At 54.5% G+C, this 19,167-nt stretch overlaps 2 protein-coding genes and 1 long non-coding RNA gene across 5 annotated transcripts in view; 2 read left to right on the plus strand and 1 right to left on the minus strand.

The window, feature by feature from the left end:
* STPG4 (sperm-tail PG-rich repeat containing 4) overlaps positions 1–19,167 on the plus strand; it is a 118,162-nt gene that overhangs the window by 63,035 nt on the left and 35,960 nt on the right. The window lies entirely within an intron of this gene.
* Positions 1–19,167, minus strand: part of TTC7A (tetratricopeptide repeat domain 7A) — a 120,970-nt gene that overhangs the window by 4,253 nt on the left and 97,550 nt on the right. For both annotated transcript variants that reach the window (XM_086701155.1, XM_086701154.1), the window contains 2 exons: positions 18,033–18,167; positions 10,004–10,206 (listed from right to left, as the gene is read on the minus strand). In XM_086701155.1, coding sequence (XP_086557281.1) covers positions 10,004–10,206; positions 18,033–18,167 — 338 coding nt within the window. The remainder of the gene's footprint in view (positions 1–10,003; positions 10,207–18,032; positions 18,168–19,167) is intronic.
* Positions 10,201–14,955, plus strand: LOC147582538 (uncharacterized). The gene is made up of 2 exons (XR_015249235.1): positions 10,201–13,838; positions 14,592–14,955. It is a non-coding gene; the product is annotated as an uncharacterized LOC147582538 (long non-coding RNA).

Raw genomic sequence — 19,167 nt, forward strand, 5'->3', positions numbered from 1 at the left:
GCTGGAATCCCAGCTTTGCCACTGACAAGCACAGTGACCGTGGGCAAGTGGCCCATTTTCTCTGAGCTGTGGTTTCCTCATCTGCACCCAGGGAACAGAACAGTGTTTCCCAGTGGGTAACCGTGCAGGTTCTGCAGTGATGAGTTTGAAATCATGTAGTCAGGGCGCACGGTGGGCAGACAGCAAACGGAAGGGTCCCCAGGATGCACAGAGGGTCCTGCCTGAGTGAGGAGTAGTAGGAAGTGGTTCCTCTAGAAGGCAAGGCTCTCTGTGGGTGAAGACTGGGGACTGGGGTGGGGTTGGATCACGTCCCCCACACCCTGGGGTGCTGACCTCAGAGCCTGAAAGGAGACACCGGGCTGGGGTCAGGCTGGGGCCCCGAGGCCCAGGGCCTGTAACAGGATCTGCTGCCACCTGCCTGAGACACCAGCCTGTTCATGTTTGGTAGCAACTCAGAGCTGTTTGCTGCCTGACAACTGGGCAGAGCCTGCCTTGGGGAGACGTGAGGTCTCACCTGCTCTGCCCCCAGCCTGGTGCTGTGCCAAGGGCCCTCCATCGCCCTCCTGGCACCCCCACCCCAGCTGACCAGAGAATAGGTCTCCAGGGAGATGGTGGGAATACAGTTCCATCCAAATGTCCCTGGTGACTCTTACCTGACTCTGGCCAGGGGGCACCTGTGCCAAGAGAAACCAGACCTGTTGGTGACTCAGCCTCTGACCCTCACCTGGGAGATGTCATAGCCGCCACCCGTAGCAGTTAGCAAGCAATGTTATGGCAGTTGAGCACTACGCCTGTGGGAGGGACCAGGTTACAGTCGCTCAGGGAAGGCAGGGCTATGGGGGAAGTTCCCAGAAATTCCCAACTCCATCCATTCTTTCTTCCCTCCCTTCCTGGACCTCAGAGACGAGGCAGCATCTGGCCTCATCTCAACCACCGAGGAGCCTGCTCCCCGAGGAAGCCTTCCCCGAGGTCAGCATCTCCTGGCCACACCATCACCTTGAGACTGTGCTCCATTACTGTGGGCTCTGGTGTGGGATCCCTGCCCTGCCCCCTTCTTAGGCTGGGAGGGACAGGGTCCTTGGCTCCTGCCTGCTTTGCTATTCCTCACAGGATGGCAGCTCAAAAGAAATGTCCCAGGCTTGGAGCCAGGTACACCATAGGCAGTGTGCATGCTTACTGCCCTGTTTAGGCCACAAGGACAGGTAGCCTGAGGGGCTCTCTAAGGGGGACCCTCCCTGTTGGAAGACTAGGTTCTCTGGCGGGGGGGGGGGGGGGGGTACATGGGCCTGGGCCTGGGATGGGGAAGAAGGGAAAGAAGGGCCCCCAACTTCCTTTTTCAGAATTGCTACTGCATCTCACCCCATTAATTCAGTGCCTGACACTGTCCCCCAGAAGGGAGGGGCAGCAGGAAGGTCCTGACTGTGTGTGTGTGTGTGTGTGTGTGTGTGTGCGCGCGCGCGCGTGCGTGTGTGTGTGTGCGTGTGCGTGTGCGTGTCTTTCTTCTTCTAGGGAAGGCCTGCCCTGGGAAGCAGCCCCTACAGCTAGGCCAGCTGCAGGCCAGGCTGATAGCTCCCTCCCTGTCCCTACCCTCAAGTATTTATAGAAGTTATTTTGGGAATTTTCTTTCTGAGCTCAAGGCACATTCCTGGGATTCTGTAACAGCCTTTCCAGCTGGGAAGCAGGGAAGTAGCTAGAGGTGCTAGAGCCTCCTGGTCCCAGGAGCCCTCTTCAAGGGGACCCTAGGGCTGCAGGGAGGAGCCTGGGGTGGGGTCACCTCTGAGGCTGCTCCCTCCACCCACCCTGAGGCTGACACACCCTGTGGTGTGTGTGTGGGGGGGGAGGGGGTCGGCCCACATTCCAGCTCCAGCTCAGCCACCCCACCCCCCACCTCCCAGCAGGCCCCAGGTCCTCCCAGGTGTGTCAGCCTCAACCTGTCCAACCAGACTGGGAATGAGCTGTCTCTCCAGGCTGAGAACAGAGCCCACATATCACCACATCCCTCCTGCACCTGGGGCAGCTCCAAGGCCCCAGGGGCTGGTCCTCCCTCCCCTTTAGGAGAAGGGGCACAAATCCTTCTAGACTCCACCCAGCACCTGATTGACAAGCTCCACCGATTCACTTGGAGCCCAGCAAGGTGGGGGTCTTCGGGAGTAGCAGAGGTGGCCATGCTCCTGTGGCAGAACCCAGGCCTGCCTTCCTCCTCCTGTCCCTCACCCTCACAGAGGTGAGATGTCCAGGAAAACCGTGGGCCTCTAGGCTCAGCCTCTCGGTGGGCCTCTCGGTGGGGGTTGTCTTCACAAGGCCAGGGCCAGGCTCAGAGATAAACACTGGCTTGATGAGAAGGCCCATCACGTCCTGGGGGGCTCCCTTGCCAGCCCTGTCCCTAGGCAGGGGGCTGGGCCTTTCCTCCTCCCACATTCTGGGCTGGTTTCAGGTTCTGGGCCGGCTGGAGGCTCTGCCTACCCAGGAGCACAGCTAGGCCCTCAGGGCCAGGTCAGGAGCCTGGACTTCATGTTCTCAAAGTGAATACCCTGTGGTGGGCAGTGAGTGGGGTGGTGCCATTTCAGAAGCTCCCCTCTCTGGGCAGGAGGGGTGGGTGCTGGCATACTGGACAAGGGGAAGGCTGGACCCTGCTGCACCCTCCAGACACGATGAGTCTTTCAGACCATCGATTCTGGAGCGAAATTAAGCCGACAGTGCTTAACTATTGTTCTGACCTGAGTCTATGACAGCCTGACAGAAGGCATCCCTTCCACTTCCTCGTCAGGGTTGGTGAGGACTTCAGGAGACCACAGTGAAGCCCAAGATTTTCCAAAAGTCCTGAGCCAGAGCCAGGGGAACCTGCCTTCACCCTCTCGCAGGTCTCTGAACCAGGGCTGAGGGTGCGTCGTGTGGTCTGGGGGCTGTGTCAGCCCAGGAATGAGGTGGGTGGACACAGGCCTGAACCCCAGTGAGGCCCATGCTGGCCTTGCCCTCCCACCTCCCCACACAGTGAGCCTTTGGAACTCCCTTCTCCCTCCCCGTCCACTCTACTTTTCCACCAGGGAATGCAGACCTCAGGTAGTATTGGGAAGGGATGAGGGAGAGAAAACTCGCAATAAAACCACAGCAGGAGGAGGTCAAATGGCCAACAAGACGTTCCTGCTGAACTTTCCTGCCAAACAGAGCAATGTTCCTGTCTACCGGAGCTGGTAGGGCAGAAGCTGACTGTGAAGAGGGACTGTATGTGTGTGAGAGAACTCAGGGTCTCTGCACACCCAGCACAAGACTTCCGGGCCTTCCGGTTCCTTCAGGCTGCCTGCATTCTCAAAGCCACCTGCCACAGCTCAGGAAGCCAACAAGGAGGGAGAAGCCTAGAGCAGGTGGAGTGTCCTGGACCCTGAGGCATCAGGCCCCAGGAACCAGAAAACCTGCTCATCTGTGTGTTTGCCAGCCTCATTCAGAGCAGGGAACCTTCAGAGGGCCAGGCACTGGGTTTCACTTTTCAGCTGCTCAGGACACCTTTCCTCCTGAAAGTCAGGAAGCAGAGGCTGAACCTGCCTGACCACAACAGAGCCCATAGTGGAAAGCCAAGCAGGGCCTCCCTAGAACCTGGTCTTCCCTGCTGCTCCTCCCAGCAGCCTCACATCATGCCCGTTTAGCTGAAGAGCCCAGCTGTGAAACTGTTCTCACCCTCAACTCAGACTCCTGCCTACTGAGCAGGCATTCCTTGCTCTCGGCTAAGGTCAGCGTGGTCTTGCACTGTGTATACCCTTGTCCCAGGCACAGGGCACTTGGGGCCCGGGTCCTGCACATCTCTGCCTTGGCCAGACTCGCCTGATGGGCTCAGGAAGGACAGAGAGGCTCTGCTACAAAGAATCTCTGGAACTTGGCTCTTGGCTCTACTTCCCTCTGCAAACAAAGAGCATCTGAACTTGGCCTGGGAGCTGTGCTTCACAGTGAAAAAGGTAAAAGTAACCCCAACCACTGGGCCATTCACTTACACAATTATTTAACCTAATTCTTAAAAAAAAAATTTTTTTTAAGTTTATTATTTTGAGAGAGAGAGAGAGTGTGAGCAGGGGAGGGGCTCAGAGAGACACAGAATCTGAAGTAGGCTCCAGGCTCTGAGCTGTCAGCACAGAGCCCAACATGGGGCTCGAACTTATGAACTGCGAGATCATGACCTGAGCCGAAGTCAGATGCTTAACCCACTGAGCTACCCAGGTGCCCCTAACCTAATTCTAACGAGAGACCTAGGTGCTTGGCATTGTGATTACCACTTTACAGATGAGGGCACTGAGGTTCTGAGAGGTTGAAGGACTTGATCATGGAGGAATAGTGAATATAGGCAAAGTAGGACTCAAGTCCAGGTCACTTAGCCTTGAAGGCTGTGTTCCAACCTCTAGACATGAGCTGGCTCTGACACTGGGGCTTAAAGACCATCCCAGCCAGGGGCGCCTGGGTGGCTCAATCGCTTGAGTGTCTGACTGACTTCAGTTCAGGTCATGATCTCCCGGTTTGTTGAGTTTGAGCCCTGCGTTGGGCTCTGTGCTAACAGTTCGGAGCCTGGAGCCTGCTTTGAATTCTGTGTCTTCCTCTCTCTCTGTCCCTCCCCTGCTCATGCTCGTTCTCTCTCTTTCTCTCAAAAATAAATAGAAACATAAAAAGAAAAAACCCCAGCCACACAGCTTCAGAGGAAAACTACAGGGAGCTCTGAGGCCCCGGGTCCTTGCCCAGCATCCCCTCCCTACCTTCTCAGCACCCTGCTGGCACCATGGGCCACCAGGCAGCCCAAGGGAATCTGGGCCAATGACCCTTGTCCCACAGCAGGAAGTCAAGCAGTCTGGTCACAGGTGGAGCTCAGCCTTAGGCCATTTGCTATCACATCCTCCACATGAATGATGACAAAAATGCCTGGTGCTGACTTACCTTTTCACAGCACTCAGCCTATCTGAGCCCTAAAATCTTCCCTTTGAGGTCACAAGGGCCTGAATTATTATCCCCATTTGAGACAAGAGAAAACTGAGCCAGTGAGGGGAAGTAATCTCTAAGGCTTTCAGAACTCAAGGGATGGCAGGGCTATCTGTCGGTCTTAGATGTGTCACCTCTCCAGTCTAGTCTTGCCCTCCAGGATTGGGGATGGGGCCAGTCAGGGGAGGAGGATGGCAGGAGCTCTGTGCATCCAGAGTTCCACCTGTCTGGCCTCAGACAGCAGAGCTTGTTGTAGGATTCCCACAGCACCTGCAAAAGGCCTAACCCAGAACCTCGGGGCGGGCAGGGTGGAGCTCTGGTCCTGGCTGACTCAGGCCTCCCCTGAGGGAGCACAGGAATGGTGGTGGGGAGCTTCCAGGGACTTAGGGCAGGTGCGGCAAGCCCCAGCGTGGGGAAAGAGGGGCCAGAGTCTCTTGAGCTGGCCACACTATGGCCATGCCCCTGATCCCTCAAGCCCACTTGAGAAACGAGGCAGCAAACCCCATGCTGGGAGCGAGAGGGAATGAATGCAGAGAAATAATTCACTGCCCCACTCTCATTGGGGTAATGGACGACAGAAACGCTGTCTTCCTGTCTTTCCAGGGGCATCTGGAGACAGAAGAGGCTGGATCACCTGGCCAGGACTGCTTCAGAAATTACATCCCCAGGAATTACATCACAGGAGCCAAAGTTCATTTAGGGCAGTTTCCCCCCTTGCTGCTGGGGTGCCCAAGGAGGAAAGCGTTCTGGGGAGACGGGGCAATGAGAGCCTGGAACTCTGGCCTAAGAAGAAAGCATGACCACGGGCAAGAGCCAGTGAGGAGCAGGGAAGCCTGGCCAGAGAGGTGCGAGGAAACCCAGAGCCTGTCCTTGGGACAGCAGGGTGGGGGCCGCCCACAGACACAGGTGCGGGGATGCAGCATGCCTGTCCACTCCTGGCCGACGCTCTTGAGCTGTCTCTTGCAGTGAGACAGGCTGCATCAAAGCATCCACACTCCTGGCTCAAGCAAGAGGTGGGCAAGGAGAATGAGTCAGCCTGTGGCTGAGGCTAGTGACCCTCCCACCATTAAAGTCAGGGGACCTCATGGTCCTCCTGGGAGGGCTCTCAGTGACTTGACCATTCCATTAGTCCCTCCTGGGTTCCTTGCCTTCCCCAGGCATCCTTGTTCCCTCGGAGATGCAGAAGGACTCCTGAGAGGTGGCAGGGCAGAGAGAGGCTCAGAGAGAGAGGGGTGTAGGCACCTCGGATTCCTCTCCACCAAGCCCATGGAGCCCTTCTGAAAAACACTGTCACCTGGGGGCCAACTCCTCTGCTTCCTTTCTCATGTTTCCTCAGAGCAGGCAAGTTGAGTTCAGGCTTCCCCTCCGTAATGAGATTCTTCTGCCTGTAAGTTAAGTGCTGAACGCCCAGACTGAGTGAGTAGGGTTTCTGGCTACCTGGTGGGGAGGCTGAGACCTAGCTGGCAAAGACTGTTAGGATCTGCTCCTGAGATTTCACTGGGAATTTCTTTTTTTTTTTTCAACGTTTTTATTTATTTTTGGGACAGAGAGAGACAGAGCATGAACGGGGGAGGGGCAGAGAGAGAGGGAGACACAGAATCGGAAACAGGCTCCAGGCTCTGAGCCATCAGCCCAGAGCCTGACGCGGGGCTCGAACTCACGGACCGCAAGATCGTGACCTGGCTGAAGTCGGACGCTTAACCGACTGCGCCACCCAGGCGCCCCTTTCACTGGGAATTTCCATCTGCAGAGAGCATGGCATTTTCTTTCTGCACCTGAAGGCTCCTGAAGCAACCTGGCCCTCCGTGAGCCTAGTGGAGGTGGCCGCCTGCAGGGCTGGGGTTTGACGGCACAGACACTTCTGGGGCACTGCTGAGGCACAGTGGAGACTCTTCCCTGGCAAAGCACCGCTAAGCTGGTGTCTCTTTCCTGCCTGTTGGGTAGAAAAGCCTGAGCTGAGCCCAGGGTGGAGCCTGAACCATGGAAATGCCTCCCATCACATCCAGGGCAGGGAGGGTGGCAGGACCTGGAGAATAGAGAACCTGCTTCGGGGCCAAAGTTCATTTTCTTAGAAATGCCAGGACCCTGCCTCCTAAAAGCAATCACCTTCCACTCCCAGAAGCTTTCTCTGGCCTGTCCTCAAAGTTCCTGTCCCCATGCACACAGACCTAGGGAGAGGCCCTGAGGCTGGCCCCCCTGGTGTTTGACGATCCTGCCCTAAGGACTGTAAGGCTGAAGCTGGCACCCACACAGCTCACCGAGGGACCCAGAGCTCTCCTGGCCCAGGCTGTGGGTGGCTGTGCTCTCAGGGGAGGGGTGCCTCTCCTCTCCTTGCACCTATCAGAGGCTGATGTCCTCAGAGAACCACCGTGGTGTGGCAAGGCCAGGATGCACTCCTTGGGAACCTGCCTTGGCAATGACTGATTGCATGGGGGTCTGGATGGGTATCAGTTCCCCTTCACATTTTTTTCTCTGGATAGTTCTCCAAGAATGCACCCACCTCCAGAGTTCATGAAGGCTGAGACAACTGATGTGTCTCCGTCACTCTCTATTATTTTTATGGCAAATCCCTTACATAAATGCCAAGTTGACTTAGACCAACAGGTAGTGGTTCCCCTGATGTTGCACCATGGTAAAGAACATCTAAAGGTCACGTGTGTGCTCGGTGAGAAAAAGTTCTGTGATTGATTAGCAATGTCTGTCACGGGTATGGGACTGGAGACTAGAGGTTTATACGTTGTTCTGCCTTCTCTGATGTTGCACTGAAGACTTTTAGGAGCACTTTCACATGTGCACCTCATTTGATTAGAAGTGACCTAGAATGATGTAGATTATTATTCACTTACAAAAGGAGACATCAGGAACATGGAAGTTAAGTGTGTCTTTTCCTAAATCACCCAAGTGAATTGGGGCCAGAGCCAGGATTAGATCCTAGATGTCCTGAGTTTGAAGCCAGCACAGGGAAGGCACTCACATCAGGGAATGCTGGTGATCAACATACCAAAGTGTTCCTTCCTGTGTCTTTGGGGAAAGAGTGCTTAATAAATCTCCAGGCTTGCAATTTGCTATTCTTCATGCATATGTGTGGGATGCTGGCAGGAACAGAGCATGTGGAAAGCAAATGGGCTGCCCACGCCAGAGCCGACTGCCCCTCTGGTTGCTTGTAACTTTCAACAGTGGGCAGGCCTGGCCCTGACTTGCTCTAATTTCATCAAATCAGCAAGGTACCCCGGGAAGAGAAAAGGGACCATTTCAGAAACATCTGCAGGGAGCCAGTCTGGACAGCTATTCAGTTACCATGGAAACCCACCCTAGGAAACTGCTTCAATTTCAGGAAAATCGCTACAAACAATAATAAGCATAAATGAAAAATGGTACACTGTTACTTCAAAATTGTACTTGTTATTGGGTTTTAGGGACTGAGCCGGCAGGCACATATCCGTGAGCGCAGTGGAAAGCAGACATCTCTGCCTGGCTGCAGGCCTGATGACAGAGCCCACATCCTCCCTCCCACCTCCCTCATCAAGTGTCTGGATGTGACCTCCGGGGAGGCATTTGTCAGAGGAACTCATGTCTGAATTGCGGGAGGAAGGAGGACGTGCCTTGCAAAAAACAAACATTTGCTGAGCAGACTGCAAGGCAACACAGAGCCATGTGGAGGGGAACATGGGCCAGGTGTGATGTCACTGCGTGGGCTTTCTTCAGCTAACACTGAACATTCACATGGGTCCAAAGTAGATATCCTTTAAGAAATCGGGCAGCAGGAGTAATAGCTGAGCTGGGAGTCTCTACTGTAATCTGTTTTCAGGGACTCTTGGGCTAGAAAGGACCTTGTAAAGATGACTTGGCCCAGCTCCTCCCCCAAGTGGTGTTTCCATTCTGTTGGCAGTGTCTTCAGCAGACGGTTCCTGAGTTTGTACTTGGACTATTCTAAGAGCTGTACGGTTTTTCCTGACACTGAGCGGAAATCGAACTCCCTGTGGCTTCTCATGAACGAATCAGACCCCTTTTGGCAATGATAACCCTCCAGCCATCTGGAGTCAGTCTGATCCCTCTGTGTTCTCCATGTGGCAGGTGTCAGTGACGCCTTCATGGTTGCTCCCCTTAAAGAACTGTCAAAGGGGGACATCTGAGGTGGAACCTGGACCCTGACAGGGGAAGACCATGTAGCTAATGGTATGCTCATGAATTATACTTCAAAAATCACTGTGCCTGTGCAGGTCTGTATACATTCAGATCATTACATTTATCCTGATACTGGCTCTCTAAAAGCAGCTAAGGAAGGAAGGGAAAAAAACAGCTATCCCTAGTCTACTATACCAACTGTCGGAGCAGGTATTCAGTAAATGTTTCCTGCACCAGAGAATCCCCACTGCACAGATAAGTAAAACCGAGGTTCAGAGAAGCCCACGATCACCCAGAAAGAGAATGGCAAGGCCAGGCCAAGAACACCAGCATCCTGCTCTCTGCCTCCAAACCTTCCCATGGAAAGTCACCGAGCCCTGGGCACCCACGTCCTGAGCGCCATGTTGCCGGACTGGGGGCCGCTGGGCCCTCTTACCACCCCAGGGGCCATTCTCCATGTGTGCTTGAGTCAGGGCTGACGTGACAGCCCATCTCAGGACATCCTCTAAATGACACCAAAGAGGCACAGAGCTCCTCCTAAATGGGAGAGGCAGCCTGGTGATCACGGAGGCACTGGGGACTCCCAGAAAGCAGAGCATTTTGTCTAGTGTGTCCAGGGCAAGGGTCTGATGAGGAATAGCGAAAGCCCTTTGGGGCTACACTGCTTTACCGAAACTTACAGCAAAAAGGAAGTCACAAGGAATATCAACCAAACCTACATTTTTTCATCAACTCAGCCAGGCTCTGATTGAAGGGGAATGGCCCTGCCTCCGTAAGACACTTGTGTCTCCCAACAGAGCAGGGAGGAAGCCACCTCCCCCCAAGCACCAGGGAACAGGGGCGGCAGGGCACCTGCAGACAGTGGAGAGGGTGAGAGGGCAGAAGGGCCCTGATGCCTTTCTCGGGGGCCGGGGGGCTGACTCACCAGGCTGTGCATGATGCGCACACCGTCGGGGTTCACCGTGAGTGCCTCCTTGTACAGCTGCTTGGCCTCCTCCAAGCTGCCCTTCATCTCGGCTAGCCGGCCCCGCATGTAGAGTACCGAGTGTGAGGTGGGAAAGAGGCCCGCTGCCTCCTGGATGCAGAAACCCGCTTCCTTGAGGTGTCGCTGCTCCATGAACAGCTCAGCTGTGAAACCAGAAGGACAGTGGGAGGTGACAGCGGTAGGAAAAGCCAGAGGCAGAGGACCCCTCCCTCCATCCAACTGGCAGCCCCCAGAGTGGAGGGTCTCAGGTGGTGGAAGCCATCCCTCGAGTCACAGCACGGGCGGGGCTGGCTCTGGGCCGTGGGGGCAATAGCAGAGAATGGTTTCCGAGCGCTCACTCGGTGTCAGGCACCGTGCTACATGTTCCACACGGACCGTCTCCACTGACGCTCATAGCAGCTTGTAGAACAAGCACTTTTATTACCCTGCTTCAGGGAGGAGGAAACTGGGGCACAGAGAGGGTAGGGAAGTGACCTTAAGACCACAGGGAGAGTCAGCTGTGGACCTAGGGTTTGCATCAGGTTGTCTTGACCTCCAAGCTTGGCAGTGGGGGCACGGGTGGCGTCTGTAAAGGTCAGGTGGCTTTCTGCAGCGTCCCTCACTTCACCTGGTGACCTTGAGTCTCGGGGTGGGGGATGGAAGCTGATCAGGAGGATGCAGGTGTGTGCTACCACAAGGCCCACACTCCTTGAGACTGTGGGCCAAGGCCTGCTTCTGCAAAGTGTCTACTCTCATCTGACCCTCCTAGGAGGTGCTCTCATGAGCCCTGTGCTAACAAACCAGGCTGAGGAAGGCAGGGCGTCACTCTAGTCCCTCAGTGGAAAGGGGTGAGGCAGAGCTGGGCTCCTAGCAGCTCCGGCCTCTCTCCAAAGCCCAGGGCTTTCTGCCACACTGAGAGAATAGGTAATGCACGTGCCTTTTACCAACAAGCAGGAAAGATCTGTCCCACAACCAGTTTGCCCTCTTCCCTGCAGATCTGTGGAAAATGGGGCCATCTCTCTGATCTCAGGCCAGCCCACATAAAGGCACATTTCAGATCCACGCTGCACAGGTACACACCCACAACAGGCACTTTTAGAAACAGGCTGGCTGGGCTTGCAGCACGGCCTCGTGGCCCACTCAGCCTTCCTCTCCGGCAGCCCTGGGCTCAGCTGCCCCTCCCGGGGCTGGTGCCTGCACACAGATGGGAGCACAGAAGGGCACGCAGAGCCTGGCTTGTGGCTCTGCCAGGAGCTGTTCCTAGCACAGGCCAAGGGCTGAGGTTACACTAATTCAGGTTACACTAATTCAGGTCTGGGGCGGGTAGATAACAGACATCCCCAAAGAAGCTCCCAGAACAAGGTGGAAAACCTGGGCCCAGGCATCATCTTCCTGTTTCAACAAGAAGCAGGAAGGAAGCCTAAGGCCTCAACTGCAGCACACAGCATTTGGGGGTACTCAGCATGAATGTTGCCTAAGGTTCATTGAGTAATCAAAGTAGCTTGCCACATCCTACAATACTACAGAGGCCTTTGTGAGCAAGGGTACTCTTTTTGTCTCTAGTGGAGATGAGAATTTGGAAGAATTAAGTAAACACAGAGGAGCCAGGCCCCCATGATAAGGCTAAAGAGAAACGCAGGCTCTTGTCCCTGTAGACAACCTGAACTGCAGAGTCCCAAGGCAGAAAGTGCAGGAAGGTGAGGCCAGGAAGGGCAGCCTTAGAGCCCAGGGCCTTGCAGGGAGGGGTTTGTCTAACTCTGCCTAAGCTCTCCTCTGCTGTGCTGTCACGTTCTCTTCTGGAGCTGCTGCCTGGGGCTCTGAGCAGGGTGCCTTCATAACTGAGGGCCCAGTGTGCAGCTACGATGTGCTGACCATGTGCCTGGCCCACCCACATGAGAAGGATAAAGAGGGGAGGTGGGAGGAGGTGGGGCAGCGGAGCGACCAAACTGCTGGAGGGAGCCAGGGCAATGGAGCGCCAAGTGCCAATTCTGAAAACTCCGGGCACTCCGAAGGGGTCAGGTCAGCTGTGCTGGTGTGGCCAGGGAAGTCTTCCTGGGGGGAAGCAACACTGGAGCGGGGACCTGAAAGTGCAGGGGTGCTTAGACAGGCAGACAGAAGGGAGGTTGTGCAGACCTGGAGGGCTGGACTCCACTGTGACCTGCCCGAACTCCCCAGGGTCACTGGAGAAGAGGGGGAGAAGCAGAAGGAAGCGTATGGTGTGAGTGCCAGAGGCGGGGAGGCCTGTCCTGCACCAGCCCCTGTAGCTGCTTCCTCTATCTACCACCAGGAGCTCAGCTCAGAGGCTAGGCTCTCCACTCCCATAGACCTTGCCCAGCAGGCCCAGCCCACCTGCCTGCCTGCCTGGTCCTGGCATGGCTCATTAAGCTGTTTACAACTTGCTGTCCTGTCTCCTGAGTCCCTGTCTCTGGAGGCTGCTCCTGGGGTCTCCCTTGGCGACTCCTCACAGTGCCTTCGTATCAACAGATTTCAATTACAGGGATCCCCACCTCCTTCTTTCCTTGTGGCCCTAGCCCTTGTCGGGCTGGCCATACAGCAGAGAACATGCCCTGAAAAATAGGTAGGGCTGCTTTGGTCCGATGGACTTCATTACCAGTTAGGCAGGAAACCAGATGACACAGAACAGAGCCAGAGAAGTAAGGTCTCCTGAGGGCTCCTGGCTGCCTTGCAGACAGTCCCTGGCATGCTCAGACTCCAGGGCGGGGCCTCTGACCTGCAGAGAGGCCCACAGGTCTGGGGGCTGCAGTGCACCCCTTCTTCCCTAGCCTCAGCGTCCCTGGGCAACTGTTTTACCAAACATGGTGCTCCCCAGACAGTCAGCCAGCCTATGCTCTGGCTATAGCTTGGCACCACACCCGCCCACTGCCCTGATTTCTTGACCTCCTGGCCTTGACTGCTAGGGCCCCAAGGTGCCCACCCATCTGGGCCTCCCCCCGCCAGGGCTGGAGGAACACTCCCTGTTACTGGACTTTCCTTGAATTCTCACGGTCCAGTTCACCACCCCAGCAAACAGACCTAGCTGTCCCCAGTGTCGAGGGCCCCTCTCCCATCCCCTCAGCTCATTTTCTCTCCCTCCCGATTTCCCTACTCCTCTCATCTCCTCTCTGCCTGCTCTTGACCTCTCCTCCTACCTCTCTGTCTCAGCTTTTCTCCCTCTTCTGTCCATCTCTCTCTACCAGCCCCCCCTCTGTGCTTCTCCCGGCAGGCTCCAAATGGAAAACATCTGTTCCCTGGAGCTTTGCAACAGTCCCTTTTATTGTTTTTTTTTTTTCTGAGGCATCCTGATCTAACCCTGCACCCTGAGCTGGTTCCAGTCTTTCGGCCAAAGCAAAGCTCCACCCCACCCCCAGGTTGGGGGATGAACTCACTTTTCACCGGCTATTTGCACACCCTCTTTGCAAGGAGGGCCTTGCCCTTGGACTAGTTCTAAGCTGAGGAGCAGGGGGAGGGAGGGCCCAGGGTCACGTCTAAGGCCTTTCAGGAGCCTCCCCATGTGAGAGTGCACTTGGCACTCAGGCTAAAGGCAGAGGCCCCTCAGGGAAAAGCTTAGGAGAGAAGTTAAGGTTAGGCCCTTAGCTAGCCTTGAACCCCAGAAGGGATCACCAAAACTATCCCCCTAAAGGAAACAGGTGTCCTCCTCATGGAGTAGACCATCAGGACATATGGACACCCAGAATAAAGGTGACAGAAGGGAGGCGGACAAGGAAGGAAAGAGAGAGACTACCATGGAACCGAAGGAATAACACTGAGAATCCGAAGGTCTGAAGGCATTTTGCAGGTTGGTCTGAGACCCTCCATCCCAGGGACCCAGAGAGAGGGCCCAATTTACCTCAGGCCACAAGGGAATCAAAGCTGCAGGGCCTGGGCTCCTAACTTCCTGTCCCTGAATGCTCTCCTCACTATCTCTGCAGCTGGGAGGAGGGGGTGCAGGCAGAGGAAAGAAGAAGAAAAAGCCAGAGCAAGAGAAGAGGGTACGTGGGAAGGAGGCACAGAAGGCAGGAGGGAGAAGGGCGGGGAGCTGGGACAGAGGGGAGCGTGAGGGAAGACAAAGAGAGGGATGAGGAGGAATGGAGGAAAAGCATGAGAGAAGGTGGGCGGGGGGCACTGGTGAGGCTGTTTCTCCCTTGACTGCAATGTTATAATAAACATGACCGTCAGACACTGCCCTGGCCACCCACCCCAGTTCTCCAGTCTGCCCAGCTGACAGCGCGGCAGCCGTTACCTGCCAGTGCCCAGGGCCTCCTGAGTACTGTCCCCATAGAAGGCTGGGTCTCCCATTCTGAGATGCCTTGGGCAAAGGGTTTCTGGGCACAGATTCAGCCTGGACCAGTGGGGTTACTGGCTCTTGCTCGACGGATCTGTTTAGCAGTTGGAGCTCTGTGCCCAGTGCCCAGACGTGGTGAATCTGCCATTTGGGAGCTGGGACTCGGGCCAACTTCCCCCCGCTGAGGGAAAGCCCATGGCCACCCATGAGTGCCCTGGACTTCCAGGTTAGGGGATCTCTTCCCTACATCTGTCTTCCTTTCTCTAGCACACTGTTAGCTCCCAGAGACATGAGCTTCAGTGAAAGAGGGAGGTGGGCCATCTTGCTCTTCTGGAAGGCACCTCTCGACACACAGGATCCTGGAGCATCTGTTAGTCCTGGTGCCTCTCCCATCATCACACAGACCCTCTGCTAAAGAGGCAACATTCCTGGAACGGATCTCTCAAGTGGAAGCCCTCCGTGATGCTTCTCACATCTGACTGGGATGGGCGGAGGCTTGAAGAGGCTTGAAGAAGGGCAGCCCTTCATTCAGTAAGTGCTCAGCAAATGCTGGCTGGTGATGCTGGTAGCTTATGGAGTGCAGACTGCTCCAGAATCCTCCCATTCTCAGAATAAAGAACCTGGCACACTTTCTTCCTTCCCTTTCTGGCTGTGGCTGCTGTCCCTCAATCTATCCCCACTTTCTCCTAACAGGGCTTATAGGCAACCAGGACGGTGACATTTCCCACAGTCCTATGCAGCTAGTTGCTGTCATGTGACTAAGTTCTGGCTGGTGGATCATGAGGGGAAGTGATTAGTGCAAATTCCAAAATATGCCCTGACTGGGAGGGAGTGTCCCCTTCTCCCACTCTTCCTGGTTATGCCTGGGAAGGTGAATGTGGTGAAGAGCCATCATAGATCATAGGGGTGAGAGTGACTCCCCAGGTAGAGCAGAGCCAATGAAATGGAAGGAACCTGGGTCCCTGGACCAGGAGAGCACAGCTGTCATCCCAGTCAAGGCCTCCATCTCTGAGTTGTTACAATGGCTTCTGAGTTGTTACAGTGGCTTCTGCAAAGTAGACGCTTGCTTTGTTTTTCTTACAAAGCGTCTACTTTGCAGAAGCCACTGCCATTTTGGATCGGACACACACACCCAAACTTGTCTCCTAATGCCACTCTGCCCAACCCTTACTTGGCACCACATTCGTGGCATTCAGATTTTGTTCTTGAGAGTTCTCTGTAGGCTGAGTATCTAGGATAACATCCAGAGAAGAAAGGCTAATGTGCAAGTTATCGAAAGGCATGTTTACACCGATAATTCCCAAGCCTAATTACAGGCTTACTCCTTCCCTGGAGTTACCAGGATGCACTAGCATCCGGAGCATAAAGCAGCATACTTGAGAAACGCAAGCAGGTTTGTGAAATGCAAAAATGTGTTCATTTGCTGATGGTAGTAAACAACATGCGTCATTAAACCAAAGGCCTTGGGAACTCTAGAGTAGGCAATGCACAACTCCAGATCTGATCGCCGGGTTGCTGATGTGCCCCTTGAAGTTGGTGAAGGCCCAGTGTGGGCAGCTTCCTACCCCAAGCACATGTAGGGGCCGGGGCTCCGGTGTGCCTCTTGGGAGCCGTTACGGCTTCATGTCTTAGCAGATGACAGGGGGCTCTCTGCCTAAGGGGAGGCCTTTTTTAATATCCCTCTGGAGTTTTCAACATTCCTTTTCCTACTCAGGATGCAACAAGCCGGCTGTGGAACACAGCTCCCACACATCCCTAGCATCCTAAGGGACCCTCCTATGCTAGCTGTGGCAATGTTTGCGTTATTAAAATGCTTCCCTGTTTAGCCTGTAAATCCTGGCCCAACTGTCCCCCTCCGCCACATTCAGAACCTATGGTGGGGGAGTAGGGGGAGTACTGCATGCTAATAGGACCATATGTGAAATCCAGGCAGCGGGAAACCTCAGATTCCCAGGTAAACACATTCTGCCTCTGACTTGCAATGTCTGCCAGTCTCCAGAACCATCTACTTGCAGTGTCTTCTGCATCTCCCCTGGATGTCTGTAGGCGCCACCCCCTGGGTAGAGAAAACAGGGTAACCAGAAAACAGGCGAGGAGCTTCACTCGGGCAGTTCTCGATCAGAAGGCCATGTTGGCCTGGTGCGTTTCTAGGATTCCACTTTTTTTTTTTTAATTTTTTATTTTTGAGAGGGGGGTAAGGGGCAGAAAGAGAGAGAGAGGAAGACAGAGGATCCGAAGCAGACTTCTGCTGAGGGCAGAGAGCCCGATATGGGGCTCGAACTCACAAACCATGAGATCATGGCTTGAGCCGAAGTCAGACGCTTAACCGACTGAGCCACCCAGGAGCCTCTAAGGATTGCACTTATTCTGCTACCTTCCTTTTTCTTCTTCTGCTGCTGCTATTCTGTGTCATTCAGGTACATTGATGGCCTTGATTCTTTCCCCTTTCACTTGAACCCACCTCTCACCCCGGCTTAGATGAAATTCTCAAACCCAGCAAGTGCCTCCCTGGAATCCTTAGTGGAGGCTCAAGGACGGTCACCACTGGGGGCCATCCTGCTTCTGTCTCCAGCACGACTATAGTGGATGGGACAGAGACCAAGCACCATTTGCTGGTGTCCCACGCTGCACTAACTGCTTTACACATGTCAGCTCATAGCTCATGATCAGGACAGGCAGAAAGGGGCTGGCATTAGAATCCAAGCTCTGTGGGGCACCTGGGCAGTTCAGTTGGTTGAGTGTCCAACTCTTGATTTCAGCTCAGGTCATGATCCCAGGGTTGTGAAATCAAGCCCTGAATCGAGTTCCACACTCTGGAGGCTGCCTGAGCTTCTCTCTGTCTCTCTCTCCTTCTGCCCCTCTGGCTCTTGTCTAAAATAATAATAAAAAAAGAACCCAGCTGTGTGTGACCCTGAAGCTGCCTGCCTCCCCAACACTAACTGTCCCTCAAATTCCCCGGTGGCAGTGGTGCCAGTTACCTATCAAGAGGCCACCTGAGGGTCAGTTGGTTAGGCATCTGACTTCTGCTCAGGTCATGATCTCACGGTTTGGGGGTTCAAGCTCCACATTGGCCTCTATGCTGACCGCTCAGAGCCTGGAGCCTGCTTTGGATTCTGTCTCCCTCTCTCTCTGCCCCTTCCCTGCTCATGCTTGGTCTCGATCTCTCTCTCTCTCAAAGATAAGTAAACATTAAAAAAAATTAAAAAAAAATAAAGAGGGAATGGCCATCCCAGTGTTATCAGCCTTCTGCTTTCAATGAACTACACTGCCAGCCCTCACCTCTTCTCTGTGAGCCTCTAGGGTTTGAGTACTAACTGGTTTTACTCAGGGGAAGATGGGCAAGAAGGAGGGATGGGCCTGTTTTTGAGACTAAGAAGACTATCCATCTATGTGGTCTTTCTTCAAATCTTCTTACACTTGTATTTGCTGACAGACAGCCTCTCCCAGGTAGGCAGGCAGGTCCTGTCCCCATTTGGTGCAGAAGGAAGCCCACAGCCAGACAGATTAAGTGACTTTTCTTGGGCCAAGCAAAGAAGAGCTGGAACCAGGGCTCCAGGTTTCTGATCCCCAGGCCTTTCCATGAGTACTACAGTCTACCCAGGCCTTGGCAGGGGCCCTCATAGCCCCACACTCCTTCCTCCAGGGCAGCGCACAGCTGAGAGGCCTGCAGGCGGGCAGGTGGGTGTCACTGGGGCCGGAGACACTCACCAGCCTGGAGCCAGATCTGTTCCAGCGTGGTCCACAGCTGCATGGGGCCCTGCTTCAGGACTGAGCTCGGCATAGTCAGCTCTGACATGGCCTCCTCCAGCCGGGAGGCTGCGATGGATGATGCGCGCCGAGACCCTGCAGAGCAAGAGGGGAGAGGGCTGAGCAGCACAGTCAGAGCAGTGACTGGAGCAGCCCCACGGCCGGGCAGCTGCAAAACAGCTCACAGAGCACTGGGAAGGGCTCTCCTTGTACCCTCACCCATGGCTGGGATTGAGGAGTGTCAGGCAGCAAGCCTGCTTCCAAGAGTCTGTCACTAGAGAAGATAGTCATAAATGCTGGCAAAGGTGCCTGCACTACTGAAAACAGAAATGATCTGAATGTCTAACGATAGGGAGTGATTCAAAATAAGTGAGGGTACATTCGTACAAGACCCTGCAGTCATTAAAATAATGACACATATATCTGGAAACCGACGTAGAAGGATGTTCACATTATATAGTTAGGTGAAAAACAGCATGTTAGAAAAGTGTATGATTATTTATTTATGTTTATTTATTACTTTTGAGAGAGAGAAAGAGCATGAGCAGGCAAAAGGCAGAGAGAGAGAGAGAGAGAGAGAGAATCCCAAGCAGGCTCTGTGCTGGCAGCACAGAGCCCGATGCAAGGCTTGAACCCATGAACCGTGAGATCATGGCCTGAGCTGAAACCAAGAGTTGGACGCTTAACCAACAGAGCCACCCAGGTGCCCCTGGTCACATTTGTATAAGAAAGTGGGGCGCCTGGGTGGCGCAGTCGGTTAAGCGTCCGACTTCAGCCAGGTCACGATCTCGCGGTCCGTGAGTTCGAGCCCCGCGTCGGGCTCTGGGCTGATGGCTCAGAGCCTGGAGCCTGTTTCCGATTCTGTATCTCCCTCTCTCTCTGCCCCTCCCCCGTTCATGCTCTGTCTCTCTCTGTCCCAAAAATAAATAAACATTGGAAAAAAAAAAAAATTAAAAAAAAAAAAAAAAAGAAAGAAATAGGGACCTAGAGAAAAGGTCTGAAAGGCCATTATTAAGGTCTGGATTTTGAAACGGTGGATGATTTTTCTTTTCTTCCTTTTGCTCTTTGCTTTCGGTTTTCACCAGTGCATGTTATC

This window comes from Puma concolor, chromosome A3, assembly GCF_028749965.1.
Source record: "Puma concolor isolate L17-30 chromosome A3, mPumCon1.1.hap2, whole genome shotgun sequence".
NCBI lineage: Eukaryota > Metazoa > Chordata > Mammalia > Carnivora > Felidae > Puma > Puma concolor.